We start from the raw sequence: 21025 nt of genomic DNA, 5'->3' as shown, positions 1-21025 counted from the left end.
AGTACTTAGTATGGTAATATGCCAACAGATTCCTCTGTCAGATATGTGATGTATGTGCAGAATAAGCCAGTGTGTGTGTTAGTGGCTAATGGGAAGAAAGAAAAGAGGAAGATCTAGAAATAGACGATTTGATTTGAGTGTTTTTCCCATGTCAGCGTTAGACCCTCAAGATGTCGTTCTATTGCCATTTAGATTAAAACAGTCAGTTACTGTTTCAAGACCAGTGGCTGATCTGCCACTCACCAGCCCAACGATGAACCGAGAAGCAGGAGAGACCTTTTTAATCCATAATAATTATTGTTTTAATCTGGTAGGTCATAGAAGACTCTCATTTAGTTAGTGTGTAACTAAACATCTTTCTACCGGAAGTACCCTAAAGAGACCCATCTTCCTTCACACTCAGTGTTTTCTATCTAGGTATGTTATTGTTGAGTCATGAGAAGGTTAATGTGTTAAGTCTCTGACAGAGTTCCCTCTAAGCTGTGCATGTGCACGGCCACACACTTCTTACGCCGCAACCATGCAGACACAAAAATGTGTTGGGAAAGCAATTTGATTGAATTCTAGTAAATGATAAATAATTGCAATGCTCAGGCAAACCGCTATAGAGTCGGGTGTCACTATTGAGTTAGAACCGGTGAATGTGGTTTAAAGGTTTCATAGAAAGAGAATGAAGTGCACCAAATCAGTCGCTATAGAAATCAAATACTTTAATGGTTGCGGATGAAATAGCTGAACACAAGAGCCAACACAAACGTAATAACATGTGAAATAAGACGTCATCATAAAGAAGAGTGGCTTGATTAAGTGGTGGAAATAGCGGATGATGAGCACAGTAGGGTAACAAAACTCATTTACATTTCTCCTGACCGCCAGAGGCAGTGCTAAGCACTAGTGGATAATCACAGCGTCAGGTAGATAGGTTGAGAAAAAATGTCAACAAGGTCACGTCATGACGCAGACCTAGCCACAAGGATATAAACCGCAGTAGCTTGGTGCCCATCCTCTTTTCGCTTCTCACTAGTGATAGGTTGTTATTCGTGTTATTCGTGGTGTACAGCTAACCAAGTTGCATGGATTTCCCCTCCCAAGCTGTTACAGCGCACTCTGCACTGCCATCAGGACAGATATATATCGGATTTCTTTTTCTTCATTACTTAAGTACATATTATAAATTTGATTGTAGTGTCATCGATACCCTGTGCTTCAAGGTACTATCCAGTGGCCAATTGTGCCAGGACATCTTTTTGGCTCCAATGTCTCTGAGGTATTAGAGAAGAGAATGAAGTTGTCCAAAGCCACAAGACAGCTGACTCAGGTCCCACGGGCACCCTCTTTTAGGATGCCACCAGCTCCCACTCATCCACACTATTCAACTGCAGAGCAATGACTGTGCAGCGACAATACTTCTCAACCTCAGATACCACAAAGACAAAGAGTGGCTGAAGAGGCCCAGGGACTTTGCCCTTTACACCATCACCATCGGGGGGACCACGGCAATGTCCCCCCACAGGTCCTAAAGGCAGAAACCAAAACCCATGAAGTTCTCAGGCCGGCAGTCGGTCGTTTCTCAGTGCAACATCTAGATTACTGGAGAATGTCATTGTCCAACCCCTGGGTTCTGGCAACTGTGAGCAGGGGATACACTTTGCAGTTCCGACACCGGCCTTTTACAGGAATCCTTCTGACAGTTGTCAAGGATCCGACCAGTTCAATGGCCCTGTCACTAAAAATTTGTTCACTGTTGCAGGAAGGAGCCAAAGAAAAAGTTTCCGAAGTCCGAAGATGGACAGAGGTTTTTGGCCAGTTCTGGATCTGTGCCGCTTAAATGTGTTCCTAAAGTCTCTTCCTCTTCGTATGTTACGTAAACAGTCAACATTCTTTGGTCTGTGATGGAAGTAGACTGGTTTGTGAGTGTGGACTTGAAAGATGCATACTTTCATGTCCCCATTGCTCCACAGCACAGGAAGTTCCTAAGATTCAGCTTTCAGGGCCAATTACCAATTTTGTATTTGCAAGATGCATGAGTGCAGCCCAACAAGGCAACATACTCTACAGAACACCAGGATTTGCTGGGACATAAGGATCTACAGAACACCAGGATTTGCTGGGACATATTCACAGACTGGGTCTTACTTTGAACGACACAGAGTCATTTGGTTCCAGTACAGTCCATAACATTCATCAGCATGACACTTGACTCTCTCACAATCACTGTCACATGCTCAGACAGACAGCATTCATCACTTACTGACCCATTTCTGACTAGGGTCAAAAATTTCTTACAGTGTCCTTCTGCAACTAATGGGGATGTTAGCTGCTGCTACATCTGTGATCCCATTGGGTTTGCTTTACCTCAGACCGCTCCAGAGGTGGAGCAACAGCCTAGGACTAGACTCTGTGAGACATCCTCATCATATGGTTGGAGTTTCTTCAGCCTGTGTCTGGACATTGAAACCCTGGAAACGGTTAATATCCTCCTGCAAGCTGGATGGAGGAGTTGCTGCTGTTGTCAGGAAGTGATCCCATTGGGTTCGCTAACTCTTCCTAAAGTTTTGTTACCAAAATTTGTGACTCAGTCTTACCAGAGGATTCAAACTTTCACTCCAAAACCAACGTTAACAAAAATTGTGACTCATTCATATGTGCTGTATGTGCTTTAAGGTGCTATGTTACGTTTACAACCTCTTTTAGGCAAACTTTTAGCCTGTATGTGCTGGACATATGTTAAACAACCTGGCAAACGGATCATATTGTTTGTCTGTTATGGTACATATGGAGTGCCCTTGTCTAACAGGATTGTCATGTTGTTGTCGAGGTCAGGAAAAATGGCGTATGATAAGTATCAAAACCCTACCTGAGGTGCTTGTTATTCTATTAGGACTGTTTTTTTCATATTGGGAACACTTTGCGGGGGGTCATTGGCCAGGTCTCTGATAAGCTCATCTTCCCCATATACCTTTGCGATTCTATAAGGTGGGGTGCTTCCCATGATGTACCCTTCTGAGAGGATTTTCAGTTGTCATTTCTTTAGACCTAATCCTGCTTTTCTTCCTAAAGTTAATGGTTACCAAACTTTGTATTAATCAGTGACTATTAAAATCGTTGCTTTTCAACTGCCCTTATCTCACTCTAATTCCAACGGGAGGCGCTCAGTGCATTTCCCTATAATGTCCTGTATGGGGCTGCTTTGAACGGTTTTTTTTCAGCGGAAACTGAGTGCGGTCATTGGTTACGCTGTGATTACCCGCCCACGGACGCTCAGCAAACAGACTCAATTCTGTTTGTCTTAGGACTGTTTATGTCAAAGTACATACTAACATACAACAGACAAACAGAGATTGTCATGTTGGATTGTCGAGGTAATAAAAATGGCGTATGATAAGTATCAACAACCCTTACCTGCAGGTGTTATCTGTTATTCTATTAGGACTGTTTTTTTCATCTTGGGACACTTTGCGGGGGGTCTCCTTGGCAGAGGTCTCTGCTGCTGGTACCTCTTCCCCATATACCTTTGCACGATTCTATAAGGTGGGTGCTTCCCATGATGTTAGTTCTGCAGTCCTTCTGGAGCAACCTTGATGTTTCAGGTCAGTGGGTGGTGACATTCCTAATGACTGTGTTGGTATGTGTCATCCACTAGCACCACCTCTGGCGGTCAGAAGGAATGAAACAGAACGCCAGTTACATACAGTTACAGTTACATGAATTCACAGGTTCTGTGAATTCCAGATGACCGCCAGAGTTCTTTGTCACTCGAAATGCGTGAGAAGTGTTCCAAGGCTGGGCACTGAGCTACTGTGGTTTACATCCTTGTGGCCTGGTCTGCGTTATGACGTGACCTTGTTGATATATTTTTGCAATTATCCACTAGTGCTTAGCACCGCCTCTGGCAGTCATCCGGGCTTTACACACAGGTGTAGTAGTGTGCAAACTCTTTTCACATTCAAGTTTTTTGAAAATATTTATTGAATATATGTTTTTTTTAATTATATTTTATAATATTAAATTATATTATAAGCCTAATAAATAATTGGCCTCAAAAAGGGAATTCATGATCAATAACTGCTTTATTCTCTAATATTAGCTATATTATTTATATTATTTTTTACAATTATTTTTAATAGAATTTCAGCACTGTAAAAAATGTTTTCTCAGGTAACCTAAAATGTGAATAATTTAGTTGCATCAAGGGTAAAATCTAATATAAATAGCACATTAAAGTTAATAGATACACGTTTTGTGTGTGTCTTATACAGGTATGGTATAAATAATGTTTTTGCTCAGGTGCTGGAAATGTCCACCAAATAGAGAAAATTTTTTGCTCAGCAAGAAAAAAAAATTATAGGGAACATTAGAATCTGAACAGCTGCTGAGGAGGAACAAACCCAGTCAAATTAATCTCACCCTTGCCCCACTCTGCTACTCAGAATGAGGTTGCCATGTCCAAACGTTTTTCTTTTGTCAGAGATGAGCAACAGTGTTGTCCTTGTGAACATGTGTTTTCTATATTCATTGTATTAGTGTGATGTGGTCTTATTGCATCTATGATCCTTTCATGACCTCAACTCAACATCAGGATCTCAGCTCTGTTCTGATGTGATTTCTCAATTTGCTCTAGATTTATGCCACTTCTGTCATTGGAAGGGAGCCATTTTGTGTGTGAACGTGTCCACACATGCCAATGGACTTTAATGATGGCAGCTGTGGAACCATGCAAAGTGAACACATTTGGGCATCCATATTATTTATGATTTATTTTTAGCACATCCTTTCCACTAGCAAATGTTTATAGCCTAGACATCACAAATGATTCTGGAGACTAGTAAAGGCATGCTCAGGTACTTTATATAAGCTTTTCTTGTTCTTTTTTAAACTGACAGCTACTGAAATGAATGCGGAATGTGGGGAAATTAGAGATTAGAAACATTAATCTGTATTTAACATCTACAGTTTGGAAAGTTTGAGTTAGAATAGGAATGTAAGTATAAACACAATGAGGCTGTAAAAGTGGACTAGTGAGTAGATAAGTTTATCTGTTCAGCGTGATACAGTTTAATGCCCCTGACAATCTCTGTAGTCCCATTTAGCCAATTGTCAACAATTCTCTTTTTCAAGACACATAAAAAAATAAAATAAACAAAAAAAACCTGGGTGGGATATAACTGATGTCTTTTACGTCATAGAAAACTTATTTAAACAAAAACCCATTGATTTGGGACAATGGAACCAGAAGTTTACAAATTCTAGCATGTTTTGGGGTTTTAGGAACAAACTACTTATAGCCTACCTATTTTTTTTCACACAACACAATTCAATTTATGGAGATATTTTTGTTGAATAAAATATTTCTGTTAAATTCGTTTGATATAGATCACCTTCACCAATCATTTCAGTGCATATAAAGTTTCAGTATCGATATTCCCACACACTGTGTTGAAAACGGGTTAAATTTATCATTACCTGTACTTTTTACAGCACTGTTTTTTTTTAAATTACTAATTACTTTTGGTGTGAAACATTACTGAATGGTTTTAAATATGAGTCCTAACCCTACATATTATCAACAGATGAGTCTTGCCAGTTGAGCCCATTAGGAAACATGATTATATCTGAGACTTTCAGGTTTCTTATTTTGTGTGTATTCACTATCTCTTAAAGCAGTCCACCATCTAGAGTGTATGTGTGTGTTGATTTGGATGTTTGTGCTCTGTTTGCACAAGTGACCATGGTAATATCGACTGGGTGCCTGCCGTTGGGGCCTCAGCCACCTGTTAAATCAGCATTAATTAATGAGGGAAATTAGGAGAAGCTGTGGTCTCTTACTTGTTAATGTGAACAGCTGGAAAACACATTGTGGGGACATCGTGTTCTTGGGATTTTTTTTTTCTGTTTTAAAGAAATAGTTCTGCCAATAATGAAATTTACTCCCATAATCTCTATTCTGTCTCTCTCTCTGTAGATGACTCTGCGGACGAGGAGCCCACCTCTCAGTCAGACCACAGTGAGATCCAGGGCACTCTCAAGACTCTGGCCAGTAAGTTGGATGACTTGAGCACATGCAATGACCTGATAGCCAAGCACGGAGCGGCGCTGCAGCGGTCTCTGAGTGAGCTCGAGACCTTACGTGTGCCTCTGGAGGGAGGAGAGAAAATCAAGGCTGTCAATGAGAGAGCCACCCTCTTTCGCATCACCTCCAATGCTATGATCAATGTAAGTAGAACTAAACTTTCTGTTCTCCCAGAATTTGAGTTGGGTCAGGTTTCAATTGTTAGAAATAGCTATTTTGTTCACTTTCAGTTTCACTTAATCTTATTTCGACTACTGTTCAAAAGTTTGGGGTCAGAAAGATTTCTAATACTATACTAACTAATATTCTTAATCAGCAGGGATGCATTCAATTGATCAAAAGTGACAGTAAAGACTCACATTGTAACAAAACATTTCTATTTCAAACAAATGCTGTTCTTTTGAACTTGAGAATAATAATTTGACAATAATAAGAAATATTTCTTGAGCACCAAATAAAATGTGTATACTGAGAATATAACAAACAATAAAACTGTATGAATTTTTTAATATAAAACATTTTATCCTTGCAGCTGGAGAAATTTGTCTCTTTTTTATGAAACAATGAGTCTGAGCACTGTCTGACTTTGTTCAAATTTAGGACTGGTTGTATTTATTGTCTTTAATCATCTAGACAGTGTTTCCCTCTGTCCTTAGTGCTGTGGTCAATATAAACGAGTAATGTTTAGAAATAATGGGAGGAATTGTGGTTCATTTATCAAAATGGACAATGTGAAATCTGATCCAGTATTAGCTCTCTTAACCAACCATACTTCATGAAACAAACCAATTTCTGAAACTAGCTCCAGAACAAAATACAACAGCAGCTTTAATCTTTTTCAGAGAAAATCCTAATCTGTGTCTGTTTTCAAATTTTATGTTCAGCGTGGCTTTAAAGTCAAAGTCAAAGTTGCAGATACCTGGATCAAAATTTTTTTTCTTTTTTGTCTGTAATCAATGAAGGTAGAGCCTCCTGATGTGATCAGTACAGGTCTAGGAATAGCTCTCAGTTTTGTGGATGTCCTCTATGTCTTTGATTTCCTAAATCAAATGTTCGACAGGTATCACTACTCACAGTCATGAAAATCAATATTAGAGGTGATTTCGTCTTGTGTGTTCCATTTAAACTCTGACAAACTCAATTCATCTCTCTGTGCCAAGCTTAGGTGAATGTAGTTTCATGCTGTTCATTTAGATTTGTGTGGATATCACAAAAAGAATTTGAATAAATATGCATTAACTGCATCATAATTATGATTGTTCGTCTTCATCTATCGATTTTACCATACTAGTCCTTTTCCTATTGTTCCCCAGTCACGCAAAAAGCAACTGTAAATTCATGACTGATTATTGGGTATTGAGACAAGAACCATGGACATGCATTAGGCCGTGATCCTGAAATCTTGCTGAACCAAAATCAGAGCATAACAATTGCTGCATCTTGCTGTGTTCTGATCACAGCGAAGGAGAAAATGTTCTATGGTGTGGCTAAGTGGAGCTGAATACTGGGATCATAACACCTAGTCCTATCATGCAAACTGTTGGTACACAACTTGAATGCAAACCTCACTTTAATCTTCACAGTCAGTTCCATATTACAGGTTACTTATTCTGGCAAAGCAGTGACCACTTTGACAAAAGTTGGGATTCCAACCAACATGTAAAATGAGCAACCGCATTTTTGAAACATGCTAAAATAGTCATAATTTTTAAGTCAAATGTGTCTTAATATTTATTGATAAACAACATAAGATTGAAAATTTTCATGCACATGTAGTTAATGTTAAAAATGCGATTATTTCCATTATTAGGTGAGATAGGGTGATGAGTTGCTTCACAAATGCCATAGATGAGAAGTGGCTGCACTGCTGAAAAGTTTGGAAACCACTGATATAGAGCAAACTATCTGAACATGTACACCTAATTAACAGTATTTAGATTGGTGTTCAGTGATAATTTCTATATAATTCTTGATCCATTTTTTTTTTGTAAGACCTGTATAAGAATCCAATAGTTCACCAGTGTGTTATTGGCTGATAACATTTCCATATTTTTCCTCACTTCTTAAAATTAGCTTGAATCATTAGCCCTGCAGACAGTAGTCAGGACCTGAGTCTTTGAGTGATGTAAAACCCCACACGATCTGCATGCTATAACACTTTCATTAGCGAGATCTCTGTTTGGTTAGCTGTGTGGACTCTTCTTTGTCTTCTTTTTTTTTAATCTCTAAAATGATAAATAGCCAGCTGGACTGAAGTACACATGCATAATGAAAAGTGCTGATCAGCACTGTGAGGTTATAGCTAATTAAAGCAGCTGGACAGGCTGATGAGATGTAGAGGAAAACATTCTGATCTGTGTGTCTGGTCTGATGGATAAACAGATGATGTTATATTTAATAATATACATGAAAAGAGATGAGATGGACAGTAAAGACAATAATTTTTTTAAGTAAATATATATATATATTTTTTTTTTTTTTTTTATTATGTATTATGTATTATATTCCTGTGATGGTAAAGCACATCCAGTGTTACATGAGCCTTCAGAAATAATTTGTGCTAATATGCTAATTTGGTGCTCAAGTAACATTTATTATTATTTTCAATGTTGAAAACAGTTGTGCTGCTTAATATTTTTGTGAAAGTTGATACTTTTTTCTTTCAGATTCTCTGATGAATAAAGAGAAGCGTTTATTTAACAGAAATCTTTTGTAACATTTTTACTGTCACATTTGATCACTTTAATGCAAATAAAAATGACTTTCTTTTTTTTTTTAAATACTGACCCCAGGCTTTCGAACAGCATTATATATCAGGATAGTGTGAATACAGTCAAGTGCGCTGAAGTGATTAGAGTGAATACAGGGAAAATGGGACACTTTCGGATTGCTTGCTATTAAATATGCAACATTTTAAATTAAACACATTTAAAATACAAAAACTTTACTTGTATTCACTGAAACTGAGAGAAAGCAGCTGTTTGAATCTGGATGTACAATGTCCCTAAAAAGTCATTTTTACACTTAAACCACATTTTAAAAATTCTGAATCTCTTTGCATTATAAAACAAAATATCAAACAGGTCTAATCTTTGTGAAAATGGCTTAGTTCAGAGAAAAGATCTAGCATAATTTGTTTGCTGGTGACACTTGGTTTAATATTTGATCTAATGTAATGACATTCAGACACTCTTAAGTGTTACTTAAGTGTCCAAATACATTTTGAGCTGTTGTGTTTGTGTATAAGAGAGTTTTGTTTGTGAACAGGTAAACAAAACAATAAGTAAATTTGTAAGTGAAAATCTATCTAGATTCTTGATATATTGAAATATTGTTGGGAATCTCACTGAATCACTAAATTCAGTGAACCATCTATTAATTTTACACACTGAATCACATGGCTCTCCCTCGCACTCAAGTATTTTAAATGGCAATCTCGGATATATGGATGTACAAGACACATGCATCTCTTTCCTCTAAACTCTTCCTGAAGTCATGAGAAGTCTGGGGCCCAGTGCCTCACTCAGCAAAAAAAAGTGGAAGTGTTACTTATGTTAAAGGTAAGGAGCTGTAGTTTCATGAATGTGTGAGAAAGCCGCAGTCACATGCTAAGCGTAACACAGAGGATCCTCTCTAACAGCAGAGCTCTGGACAATTAGTGCTGACAGGAGTCAGGTAAGTGCTGGTTCGTTGCTTTGTTTGTGAACTTTAAAGGTACAGATTGTGTGGAAGTGGGATGCCAAGAGTGGAGAGACCTATACTATTGCATTTAAAATATGTTCTGTATAGGGTCCAAAATTAGCACCTGCAAAGTGCCAAATGTGATTAAAAATTAACTCAACTTGTGAGTTGGCTTAAAAATTGATTAGGGACTGTAACATAATACCTAGTTTATGTCAAAATGTAAGAATGGTATTCTGATGCTCGCTGATGTAAATGATGTGAGCGATTAAAATATATAGATGTTTACAAAAAATATAGATGAAGATATACAAACAAATGTCTATTGAATAAAATAGATGTCATGCATCTTCTAGCAGACATTTTTCTCTGAGACCTAAATGTTTTTTTGTTTGTTTGTTTTCCCATAAATTCATGCATTAATGCAACCAAATGAAATTATCATAACATGTTTGTGTCTTTATGAAGCGCATGGACATGGAGAGAGAACAGTGATCTGCAATGGCCTATCATTAATATGCAATCCCACTGAAAGGACCTATATATATATATATTAGGGCTGTCAAATGATTAATCACGATTAATCACATCCAAAATAAAAGTTTTGTTTACATAATATATGTGTGTATACTGTGTATATTTATGATGTATATATAAATACACACACATGCATGTATATATTTAAGAAGAATATGTTATGTTTATATATTAAATATATTTATATATAATATAAAATATAAGAATATAAATATATAAATGTATATACATGTAAATATTTTCTAAATATATACTTTATGTGTGTGTATTTATATATACATAATAAATATACCCTGTACACATACATATATTATGTAAACAAAACTATCATTTTCAAAATAACCAAACAACTGAAAACATTACGGTTCATGAGTTAAAAGCATATATATATACACACACACACACACACACATACATACAAAATAAATATACACACACACACACACACACACATACATACATACATACATACATATAATATAAAATTGTATACATTTTTAGGTAAAATATTATGTCTTTTAATTATTATATATATATATATATATTTTTGTATGTAATATTTTATTCATTTAATTTTTAACAAATAGATTTGCCGGACTCTTTTAGCAACTGCATTCAAGCTATATGTATTTTCATTCCCTGGGAATTGGACCCATAACTTTGAAATTATATCAGGAATTTAGAACTTAGAACTAAAATTTATCTGCCATTGGCAGGTGTGAATTTTGGACACTGATGCCTATTTTGTTAGAAATTGAGCTCAGTTATCTTGGACTGTGTGATTTCTGGTAAATCCAGCAGACTGGGGTCAGTCAGATTAGTCGTGTCAATGTGCCTCCAAAAGAGACAAGGGAGATTGACAAAGAATCATTGATCAAGAGAGAGATGAAGAAGAGAGTACAGTCAAGTAATTTCACAGACCCCCAGTGGCAGAGACACTGTTAAAGACATGATTGGTTGGGACTGCGAGCTGCCTTAATGATTTTGTGGCTGTACTGTAGTCTCAGTTATTAACGTGATTGATGAGCTCTGATGAGAGAAATGCTCTCACAGATACGGAGTTATATTACAGTGGTTATTTTTAGTGAAACCTATGTGTGGTGTAGGTTATTATTCTTAATAATGAGAAGCAAACATGCTATTTGTCATACACTGCACTATATGTAGGAGAAAAGAATTGCTAGGTTTTCTTGTTTCAGTGCTTATATAAAACTATTGAATGAGAACACAGAATTATTGAATTGAGATGAATAATGACACTGTATTGTCTTCTGCATTAGAACTGAATTTATTCGTTCCTAACTGAATAATTTTTCAGCATTGAGGCTGTTTCTCCTGTTTATTACTGGAAAGCTGCTTCAAAGTGATCTGTATTGTATAAAGCTCTTTATAAATAAATGTTACTCGAATATAGAAATGAAAAACCTTTTTAAATCACACTTATTTCTCAATAACAAGATTGAATACAGAGCAAATGGAGACATCTAGTTCTGCTGAAAAAAAAAATTAACATCCGAACCATTAACTGTGAATTCAAATAAGTCTGCCGAGGTTTGAAAGAGCAACCACTGAGCAATAACATTTTCCTGTGAATGCAAGCATGTGACTGTTTTATGTCTGTGTTATTGGCCAAGAGTAGCCTCTCTTAGATGCTTGTATTACTCAATATTGCTAGTCTGAGATTGGACTAAAAAAAAGCATGACTCAGCTTATAGACAGTCTGTATGTTTGTGTTTCTGAGCGTGCACTGGCCATCAGATTTACTCTTTCACTTCTTCACCAATATAACACAATGATCAATTTCACAAGATCAATTCTCATCAGAACATTTCAACAATTCTTCAAATATAATAACTTATAAGATGTTAAGAACAAACACACAGACATTTCAATGAGAACAATAAACAAAAGTCAGTCAGGAGAGAAAGCTAAAAGAAAGGTAGAGAAAGAGGAAGCCAGAGAGAGGAAGGTATTTCCATGATTTCTTCCCGTGGGGATCAATTTTATGAGGGAGACCAGAGCAGTAATGAGGAAACAGGTGAATTCGTGCGTGGCGCCTATGGCAGGAGGACCGATAAGATCCCTAGAGAATTGGGATCCAGGATTATCGTGTTGGAGATAGTGAATGAAAACAGAGAGAGGATAAGGATTTGGAAGCAGCATTTGCTGTATACCTCTGAAATCGATAGTACTTGAAAATATATTTATAACTTATGGTAATATATTTTCACATTAAAAATATGGTATTTACTCCTATATACAGCATATTAAATTAAAATATTTTTAAAATGACTTATATATACTGTGTCTAGGTATAAATCCTGGAGCAGTAATTTTCAGTGTGCAGACTTCACACTTCTTTATTTAGGTATAAATCCCACACATCATGAATCACATTTTTTCAAACATTTAAAATATTTTAATTAAAAAATCAAAGATTTTAAAGGATTATTTGGTTCAGTTGTATTTAAAATGTGATTCAGTGCATCACTGCGGCTAAAAATAAATGTAGTTCTTAATTGTTTAATAACTTTTGAACCACTAATCTATTCAGTATGCTTTAAAAAAAATGTCTCATGAAGAGGATTCACATTCAGAGGCTCTGTAGTGAACGTGGTTATGTTCAAGTTTTGATCAGCACTGATTCAGCACCCATTATCTTCAAACCTAAAATGAAAACATGAACAAATTATGATTATTAGCACCACCCCCGTGCACAGATTGGTTCAATCTGTCATCTATCCTAGGCTTCTTTGGAAATTTCAACAAACACAAAGTGAAAGTTTTTTTCCTTTCCTCTTTATCTTCAAACGTAAAGTGAAAGTATGTGTAAATTATGCGTATTTGCATGCATGGAAACAAATCGATTAAGTAGAATCCAGCAGAATCGATTAAGACGCAGATACCTGGTCCACTGAGGAGAAGCCAAGGGATTGATCTGTTTGGGTGTAATATTATGTAAATACTTCTTATATAGTTTATGAAGATCATTAGCACTCTTTGTTTAGTTGTACTCAGTATACTCTTTTAAGGACAATTTAGATCTGTATTATCAGTATAAATAAAATAGATAGGCCTATGTTTTTCACTGAAAACCAGCTAGAATAATATTGTAATAAATGGCTTTTAATTGCATAGGGAATGTTAGATATAGACAAAATTTAACTTGGATGTGTAAAACATCCACGTATAACTTTCTGAAGAAAAAAATCCAAACTTCTGGAGTTTACAAAAAAAAAAAAAGTTGCTTGCATTTTCTTAAAATTCCAGCAGATTTATCCATTCCATAGAGAAAACAAATGCAAAACTGAGTCTTTAAATGAGTTAAACTGAAACTTCAAATTCTCCTGTTCATAATGCTATATGGCCCTTGATGCTGAGTCAGCATCAAGGGCCATATATCATTATGAACAGGAGAACTTGAAGTTTCAGCATTGCTAACTGCAAGAATAGTTTAAAAAAATAAAGAGAAGTACAGGCAAGTCAGGTGCCTCAATAATGTTTTAGGTCTTTAAGGGTTAAAGGATTATATCGATCATATTTGTCTGATTAGGGTTTAAAACATTTGTGCATTTGTATTTATGCATTTGGCACTTTTGTCCAGTGCGACTTATATTGCATTCAAGGTATATGATATTAGATCATGCACTCCTGGGGAATCAAACCCATGACCTTACACCATGCTCTACTTTTTCAGCTATGTGGGTGATTTAAAACTCTGCACAGAGATTGACCTTTAGGAGCAGAATCCAGCCCCCCTGGTCTCCATAGCACTTTTATTTTAATCCTGAAGCTTCTGTATTTGTGTTGATGTTTAGTCCCTGTTTTGTATCTTGCTGCGCAGGCATGCCGAGATTTCTTGGACCTGGCAGAGAGCCACAGCCGCAGGTGGCAGCGAATACTTCAGCATGAGCGAGAGCAGCGCACCCACCTAGAAGAGACCATTGAGCAGCTAGCCAAGCAGCACAACAGCCTGGAACGAGCCTGGAGAGAGGCCCCTGCGCACGCTGTCAACACGCCCAATACGCCCACCACTGACACGGGTGAGACACTGGAGCCCCACCACTCCTACAGCATTGTGATCATTCATTAATTAATATTACAGAGCTGAATGAGCTCACTTATGAGACATGACCATGGTAAACCACCTTGACTGATGTAATGGTACTGTTGTGCCTGTATTTGACTACGTATGTGTGTATAGGAGTGAGTGAAAGGCCCAGGAAAGAGGAAGCGAGTGATGAAGATGAGGATACAGAGTATTTTGATGCCATGGAAGACTCACCTGCATTTATAACAGTGACTGCCACGGACCCCTCTCAGCACAGGTCAGCTTCATCCCCATTTACAGAGTTCGTACAAGGTGCTTAAAGTGCTTAAAGTACTTGAATTTTACTTTTTGAAATTGAAGTCCTGTAAAACCCTTGAAGCAGCAATATTTATTAAAAGGTACTTGAAAAAGTACTTGAATGTTTAAAAGGCAGTATATAAAAAATTAGTGTTCATTTTTGGTTTCGATAAAAATAGTTGTTTTCTCGCGAAATCAAAGATGCAGTGCGTCTGATATAAATACAGAGCCATTTCTCCTGGCTTTAAGCAGCGCACGAGATCTCGCGATATTACTCCTTCACGCGAAAACAGAACAAATTATATCATTAAAAAAAAAATTTTATAGTGAAAGCATTATATAGTTCTTTTATTATATTGTTCGTTCTTTTATTGCATCTGCTGTTTGTTTGGGTTTCATTTGGGAACGCAAATAAAGTCTGAGGTTTAAATTACATGGATTTAAACGTCGCTGAATCATACTTTAAAGTGAAACATCGCCAGGCTGTTGGAGCCCTCTGCAGGTATTTGTTATAATACATAATGTCTGTAAGCAGGTTATGTTCATATTATTTATAGGCATATTACATATTTTAACAGTGATGTTCAATAAACCCATGTTATTACTTGTTTTTGATATTTTATTTGGACCAATTATTATTGTCTCATCGTTAGTTTAATATATATAAATGTAGTCAATATAAAGCCTGTTTTATACTTAGGTCTATTTTTATTACTAAAAAATATCAGATTACTCATTTGTCAGAAATAATCAGTAGATTTAGATTACTTGATTACCAAGATAATCATTAGTTACAGATCTAGATTAGTTGAATGTTTCAAAATGCAACTACATTGTTTTGCTTTTTGTGATTAAAAGACAAATATTTTGTCATTGAAAATTTTGAAAAACAGTATTAGAATATTGTCTCATTCTAGTGATGGAAGTATCTGGATTTTGTTTCATCTCGTGAGCTAAGTGTATTGTCACACCCCTAGTGTCTGATGATATAGCTCACAATTTTCCAAGTGTATGATGAAGCTTTTACTCTTCAGGTTAATCATATATTCATAAAAAAATATTACTTTGAATAAGGAAAGTGATAACTTTGCCATAGTATCTTTTCAGGTTGCCACAGCCATTGCATGCTTTGCATGCGCTGCACTTTATTTGTACCCTTTTGTTTTATTAGTTTATTTATTAGAATTTGAAAATTAATAATGATATTGTGATTTTAGTCCTTGAAAATGAAAAAAAGTAGTGCTTGAAAAGTCCTTGAAAGTCCTGGAATTTCATTTTGCAGTTACTGCCATTTAACCTGATTTAACAGTTTAATCCTTCCATTAAAAAAAAAAAATTATCCATTATTTTTTTTGGTTGCATTTAAATATTTGAACTCAACCGTATGTTGACTGCCCTTCCGAATGAGATGTATTCCAATCAAAATTATGACTATGAGGTGAGAATTACCAAATGTTTTGCATTAAAACGTAGTTCTTTTAACACTAATTTGTAGTGCTGTCAAACGATTAATCACGATTAATCGCATTCAATATAAAAGTTTTTGTTTACATAATATATGTTTGTGTACTGTGTGTATTTACTATTTACATTTACATTTAGTCATTTAGCAAACGCTTTTATCCAAAGCGACTTACAAATGAGGACAATGGAAGCAATCAAAATCAACAAAAGAGCAATGATATACAAGTGCTATAACATGTCTCAGTTAGCTTAACGCAGAACACGTAGCAAGGTTTATTTTAAAAATAATATAATAAAGAAAAAGAAAACAGATAGAATAGAAAAATAATAGAGCAAGCTAGTGTTAGAGGTATTTTTTGCTTTTGTTAATTGTATAAGTTAAAAGAAAACAGATAAATTGATAAATACAAAAAGATTAGAAAGCTAGTTATAGATTTCTAGATTTAAAAGAAAAAAAAAAGAAAATGAATAGAGTGCAAGTCTAATTTTTTTTTTTTATAAAGAATAGAATAAGAATAGAGAGTGCTAGAGTTAGAGGGTCAAATAAAGATGGAAGAGATGTGTTTTTTAGCCGATTCTTGAAGATGGCTAAGGACTCGGATTGAGTTGGGCAGGTGATTCCACCAGGAGGGAACATTTCATTTAAAACTCCGTAAAAGTGATTTTGTGCTTCTTTGGGATGGCACAATCAAGCGACGTTCACTTGCAGAACACAAGCTTCTAGAGGGCACACTATTTTGGTAAAATGTGCAGTTATGAGTAATTATGTCTGAAATATTTATTTTATAACTATTACATAATTATTTAGATTGAATAGCCCTAAAAAACTACTATGCTTTTGTTTGAAATGTATTATATGTTTTGTGTGGATATATTTAAGCATTCACTATTCATTCATTACCATTGTGAATAAGTATAGGATAACGCTTGCCATTTATTTATTTATTGCAAATGCAATACAACAAGAGAAATCAAATGCAAGAAAATGGTACCTAAATTATGTAGGAATGGGTTGGAGCAGAAACATGATCTGGTCCCAGTAAGAGGCTTTTGTTCACTGGTTGACGCCATGATGCATTAGCAGCTCCTGAAACCTTTATTCCATTATTTGCCTGCATCTCATCCTCTTACTGTCGCTCTCGCTTTCTTGTCTGTGCAGGCGTTCTCAGAGTAATCTCAGTGGTGCTAGCGGAGGACAGCCCAGTGACTGGAACCAGGAAGACAATGTGAGTGTGACATGAAACAAGAGCTGAAAACAAAGGTTATATGCAGTAGGATCCAAAAGACAACAGTGAAAATCTCAGATTCAGAATCTAATTTAAAAGAGCGACAAACCAAATGGTAAAGCATTCAGAAATAATAAAATTCAGTTTTTACAAGTGCCTGAAATTCGCTTCATCTTTGTAATGAAAATATATTTTTTAATTAAACTAATGTGAAATAGAAGCATTTTCATTAGTGGCCAGACTTTAGGACCCCACTGTATTTCATGTGGCATAAAGATCCAGTAGACTCAGTGTGACTGAATGTTTCCTTGGGCAATCTGTTCATCACAGACTCTCACAGCTGTTGTTCATCTCAATTAACCAACTCTTAATTAACTGGATATCTGCTACCCTCATTTCATCTTTCTCTTGATGACTCACGTTCTGAGACAGATGGAGCCTCAGTCAGCTGTCAATGTTTATGTGTTACGTTCCTCAAGGGCACTCAGGCCATTCAAATAATGTCTTTCAGCACAAACACATTTCATAAATTTCAGATGTTTTTTTTTTTTAATACAAACACTCTCATCTCTGTCTTTTTTAGTGTTCTGTGAGCAGTAATGATTTTTCAGGGAAAGAGCTGCAGCCTCACAGGAAGAGGCGGACCCAGATCCCGGAGAAGCCCAACTATTCGCTCAATCTGTGGAGCATCATGAAGAATTGCATTGGCAAAGAGCTCTCTAAGATCCCAATGCCTGTAAGTGATAACAGATATTGTGAAAATGGTCCTAAATGCAAGATTAGAATCAGTGCAGTGCTTTCTTTGAGAACAGTAAGAAAAAATTCCCAGATTATATATCATTTGCATATACATTACAATCAGTGAGAATTATTTTTTGTGTGTGTGTAAATTGATCAAAAATGACAGTAAAGACAAAGATAACTATTTTAAATAAATGCTGGTCTTTTGAATGCATGCATCACAGTTCTTACAAAATTATTTAGCAGCACCACTATTTCACAATTTTACTGATCAAATAAATACAGTCTTGGTTTGTATAAGAGATTCTTTTAAAAACATATTTAAATATCTTACCGACCGCAAACCTTTGAACTCTAGTGTATGTATTTTTAGCTGATATTGTTCACAGCCCCTTGCTCTACTGAAGTTGGTGACAGTTCTCTTTTAACTTCAGTTTGGAAAAAAAAGGCAAAGAATATGAGGCTAAAGCTGCCTCAGCTTTAAAAATAGCAACCTATAAGTAAAGTAACTACAGTATATATTTTAAAGTAACAAATTTAGCCAGATGCTAACCTTTTCATTCCAAAACAAACTTCTAAAATGGGTCTGTGGTCACAAGACAATTGTAGTATCTTCACAAACTCAACAATATGTAGTAGAAGAATTGGGTCACAGCCAAGGTCTCTTCCTCTCTCTGTGTATCCAGGTGAACTTCAACGAGCCCCTGTCCATGCTGCAGCGCTTGACGGAGGATTTGGAGTACCACGAGCTGCTGGATAAGGCGGCGCGTTGTGAGAACTCTCTGGAGCAGATGTGTCTGGTCGCAGCCTTCTCCGTCTCCTCATACTCCACCACAGTGCACCGGACAGCCAAGCCTTTCAACCCTCTCCTGGGAGAGACCTATGAACTTGACCGCCTGGAAGAATTCGGCTACCGTTCCCTCTGTGAACAGGTCAGTTTTAAGAGTCAAAAGGTCTGTAATATATGAGGAAAGCTATCTGTTAGCGTTCACTTTCACCTCAGTAGCAGTTGTTCAGACATGTTTTTGAAAGAAGTCTATTATACTCAACAAGACTGTTTATTTGCTCAAAAATGCTTTAAAAACAGTAATTTTAAAGTCTTTTTTTATTCCTGTGATGGCCAGGCTGAATTTTCAGCAGCCATTACTCCAGTCTTCAATGTCACATGATCCTTCAGAAATCATTCTGATATGCTGATTTGGTGCTCAAGAAACCATTTTGCTGCTGAATTTAATTAGCATCCAAAGCAGCATATAAATGAGGAATTTCTCATGCAAGGTTTAGCTGTTGGATGGTAATGATGGCTGAAGGTGACTGTGAATCACACATAGAAAGTTCACACATCTGATTGAATAAAGAGACGGCACCCCTAGTGGTGTATTTTATATTCCACACTCAGCTGATATTTGCCTGTATCTCTCAGGTCAGTCATCATCCACCGGCAGCTGCTCATCATGTGATGTCACAGCGAGGCTGGACCCTGTGGCAGGAAATTACCATCGCTAGCAAGTTCCGTGGCAAATACCTCTCCATCATGCCTCTGGGTGAATTTCCTCTCTTGACTGTCTCACTATTTCACTGTTCTTCATACAAACAAATGTATGCATATATACTGAAGGTTTTTTCATGAAGTAGCACAAAATCCATAAACATTGTTTATGCTGATTTATTTTATTGTCACACGGAGGATTCATTCTGTTTCTCTCTTGACTTGACATTATTTGTATGCCATATAATTAGAAAGAAGTCTTTCTGTATGTCTAACCAGGTGCGATACACCTACAGTTTCATGCAAGTGGAAACCACTATGTGTGGCGAAAAGTCACCTCTACCGTGCACAACATCATTGTGGGCAAACTGTGGATTGATCAGGTTGAACTTTTGACATTATTACATTTCTATGATTACCAGAATTTTCTTTCATTAGTTTGTCAAATATTCAAAGCCTAGAAACTTCCAGGCTTGTAGGTCCAAGCTTGTAGAATATATTGTTTGTAGGACCCAGTTTTACTCAATTTTGATGTCCTCTTCTGAAAAAAACTGTTTGGTAATTGAACAATGCAGTCAACAGTATTAGCAGTAGTTAAGTTTTAACTGAAAAAAAAATCAAATAAAATTCTGTTAAATATCAAATACGATTTTATTGAAGAAAAACACTTCACACCTCCGCGACCCCCAGATTTTGAGAACCACTGATTTAATAGTAGGTATTTCTCTCTTTTCATCTCATATTTTCTTTGTTTCAGTCAGGAGATATTGATATAGTCAACCACAGGACTAAAGAGACCTGTCAGCTCAAGTTCTCTCCGTACAGCTATTTTTCAAGGGAAGTCCCACGAAAGGTTTGTTTTGGACTTAAATGTCCCTGTCCTCTTTCCAGTCCTTCCCACTGTGAGTTGTGTGTGAGTTATTCTGACCCCTTAATGAATGTTTGTCATGGCTAAACCATCTTTCTATCCTCCTCTGCCCTCTTTCTGTCTCTTCATGCTTCTGTAGTTCAACCCCAGAGCTTGTTACCCTAGTTCTCCTTGTTCTTCCACTGTAAGGTCGCAGGGGTGGTGAAGGACAGTGATGGCCAGGCCCACTACATCCTTTCAGGTACATGGGACGACAAAATGGAGAGCGCCAAGATTGTGCAGAGTAGCAGAGGAAGCAGCAGCTCTGAGGGCAAACAGAAGACTGTCTATCAGACGCTCACACCCAAACTGCTGTGGAAGAAATACCCTCTACCGTAAGACACACCATTGACTTCTGATATTAATATCTAACTTTAAATGCAACTCAATTTCCCACATAAAAATCAATAAAGTACAGGCCTACCTCAATATACTAAGTGAACTAACTACCACCTGTCTACTGACAAACCAAACCACATGCCATATTACCTACAGACTGACTGACCCTACGTATCAACTAAACGAATTACCAAAATGACTGAATCTTCCTACCAGACTAACT

The 21025-nt window shown here is 36.5% G+C and overlaps 1 protein-coding gene across 3 annotated transcripts in view; it reads left to right on the top strand.

Annotated features, from left to right (window-relative positions):
• Positions 1–21025, top strand: part of LOC109090226 (oxysterol-binding protein 2-like) — a 65981-nt gene that overhangs the window by 38147 nt on the left and 6809 nt on the right. For all 3 annotated transcript variants that reach the window (XM_042754502.1, XM_042754500.1, XM_042754497.1), the window contains 10 exons: positions 5963–6213; positions 14133–14331; positions 14493–14616; positions 17260–17326; positions 17910–18062; positions 18754–18999; positions 19491–19611; positions 19836–19939; positions 20314–20409; positions 20614–20798. In XM_042754502.1, the coding sequence (XP_042610436.1) occupies positions 5963–6213; positions 14133–14331; positions 14493–14616; positions 17260–17326; positions 17910–18062; positions 18754–18999; positions 19491–19611; positions 19836–19939; positions 20314–20409; positions 20614–20798 (1546 nt within the window). The remainder of the gene's footprint in view (positions 1–5962; positions 6214–14132; positions 14332–14492; positions 14617–17259; positions 17327–17909; positions 18063–18753; positions 19000–19490; positions 19612–19835; positions 19940–20313; positions 20410–20613; positions 20799–21025) is intronic.

This window comes from Cyprinus carpio, chromosome A5, assembly GCF_018340385.1.
Source record: "Cyprinus carpio isolate SPL01 chromosome A5, ASM1834038v1, whole genome shotgun sequence".
Classification (NCBI taxonomy): Eukaryota; Metazoa; Chordata; class Actinopteri; order Cypriniformes; family Cyprinidae; genus Cyprinus; species Cyprinus carpio.
Note: the sequence above shows the minus strand (reverse complement) of the source record. Positions and strands in the feature narration are given on the sequence as shown.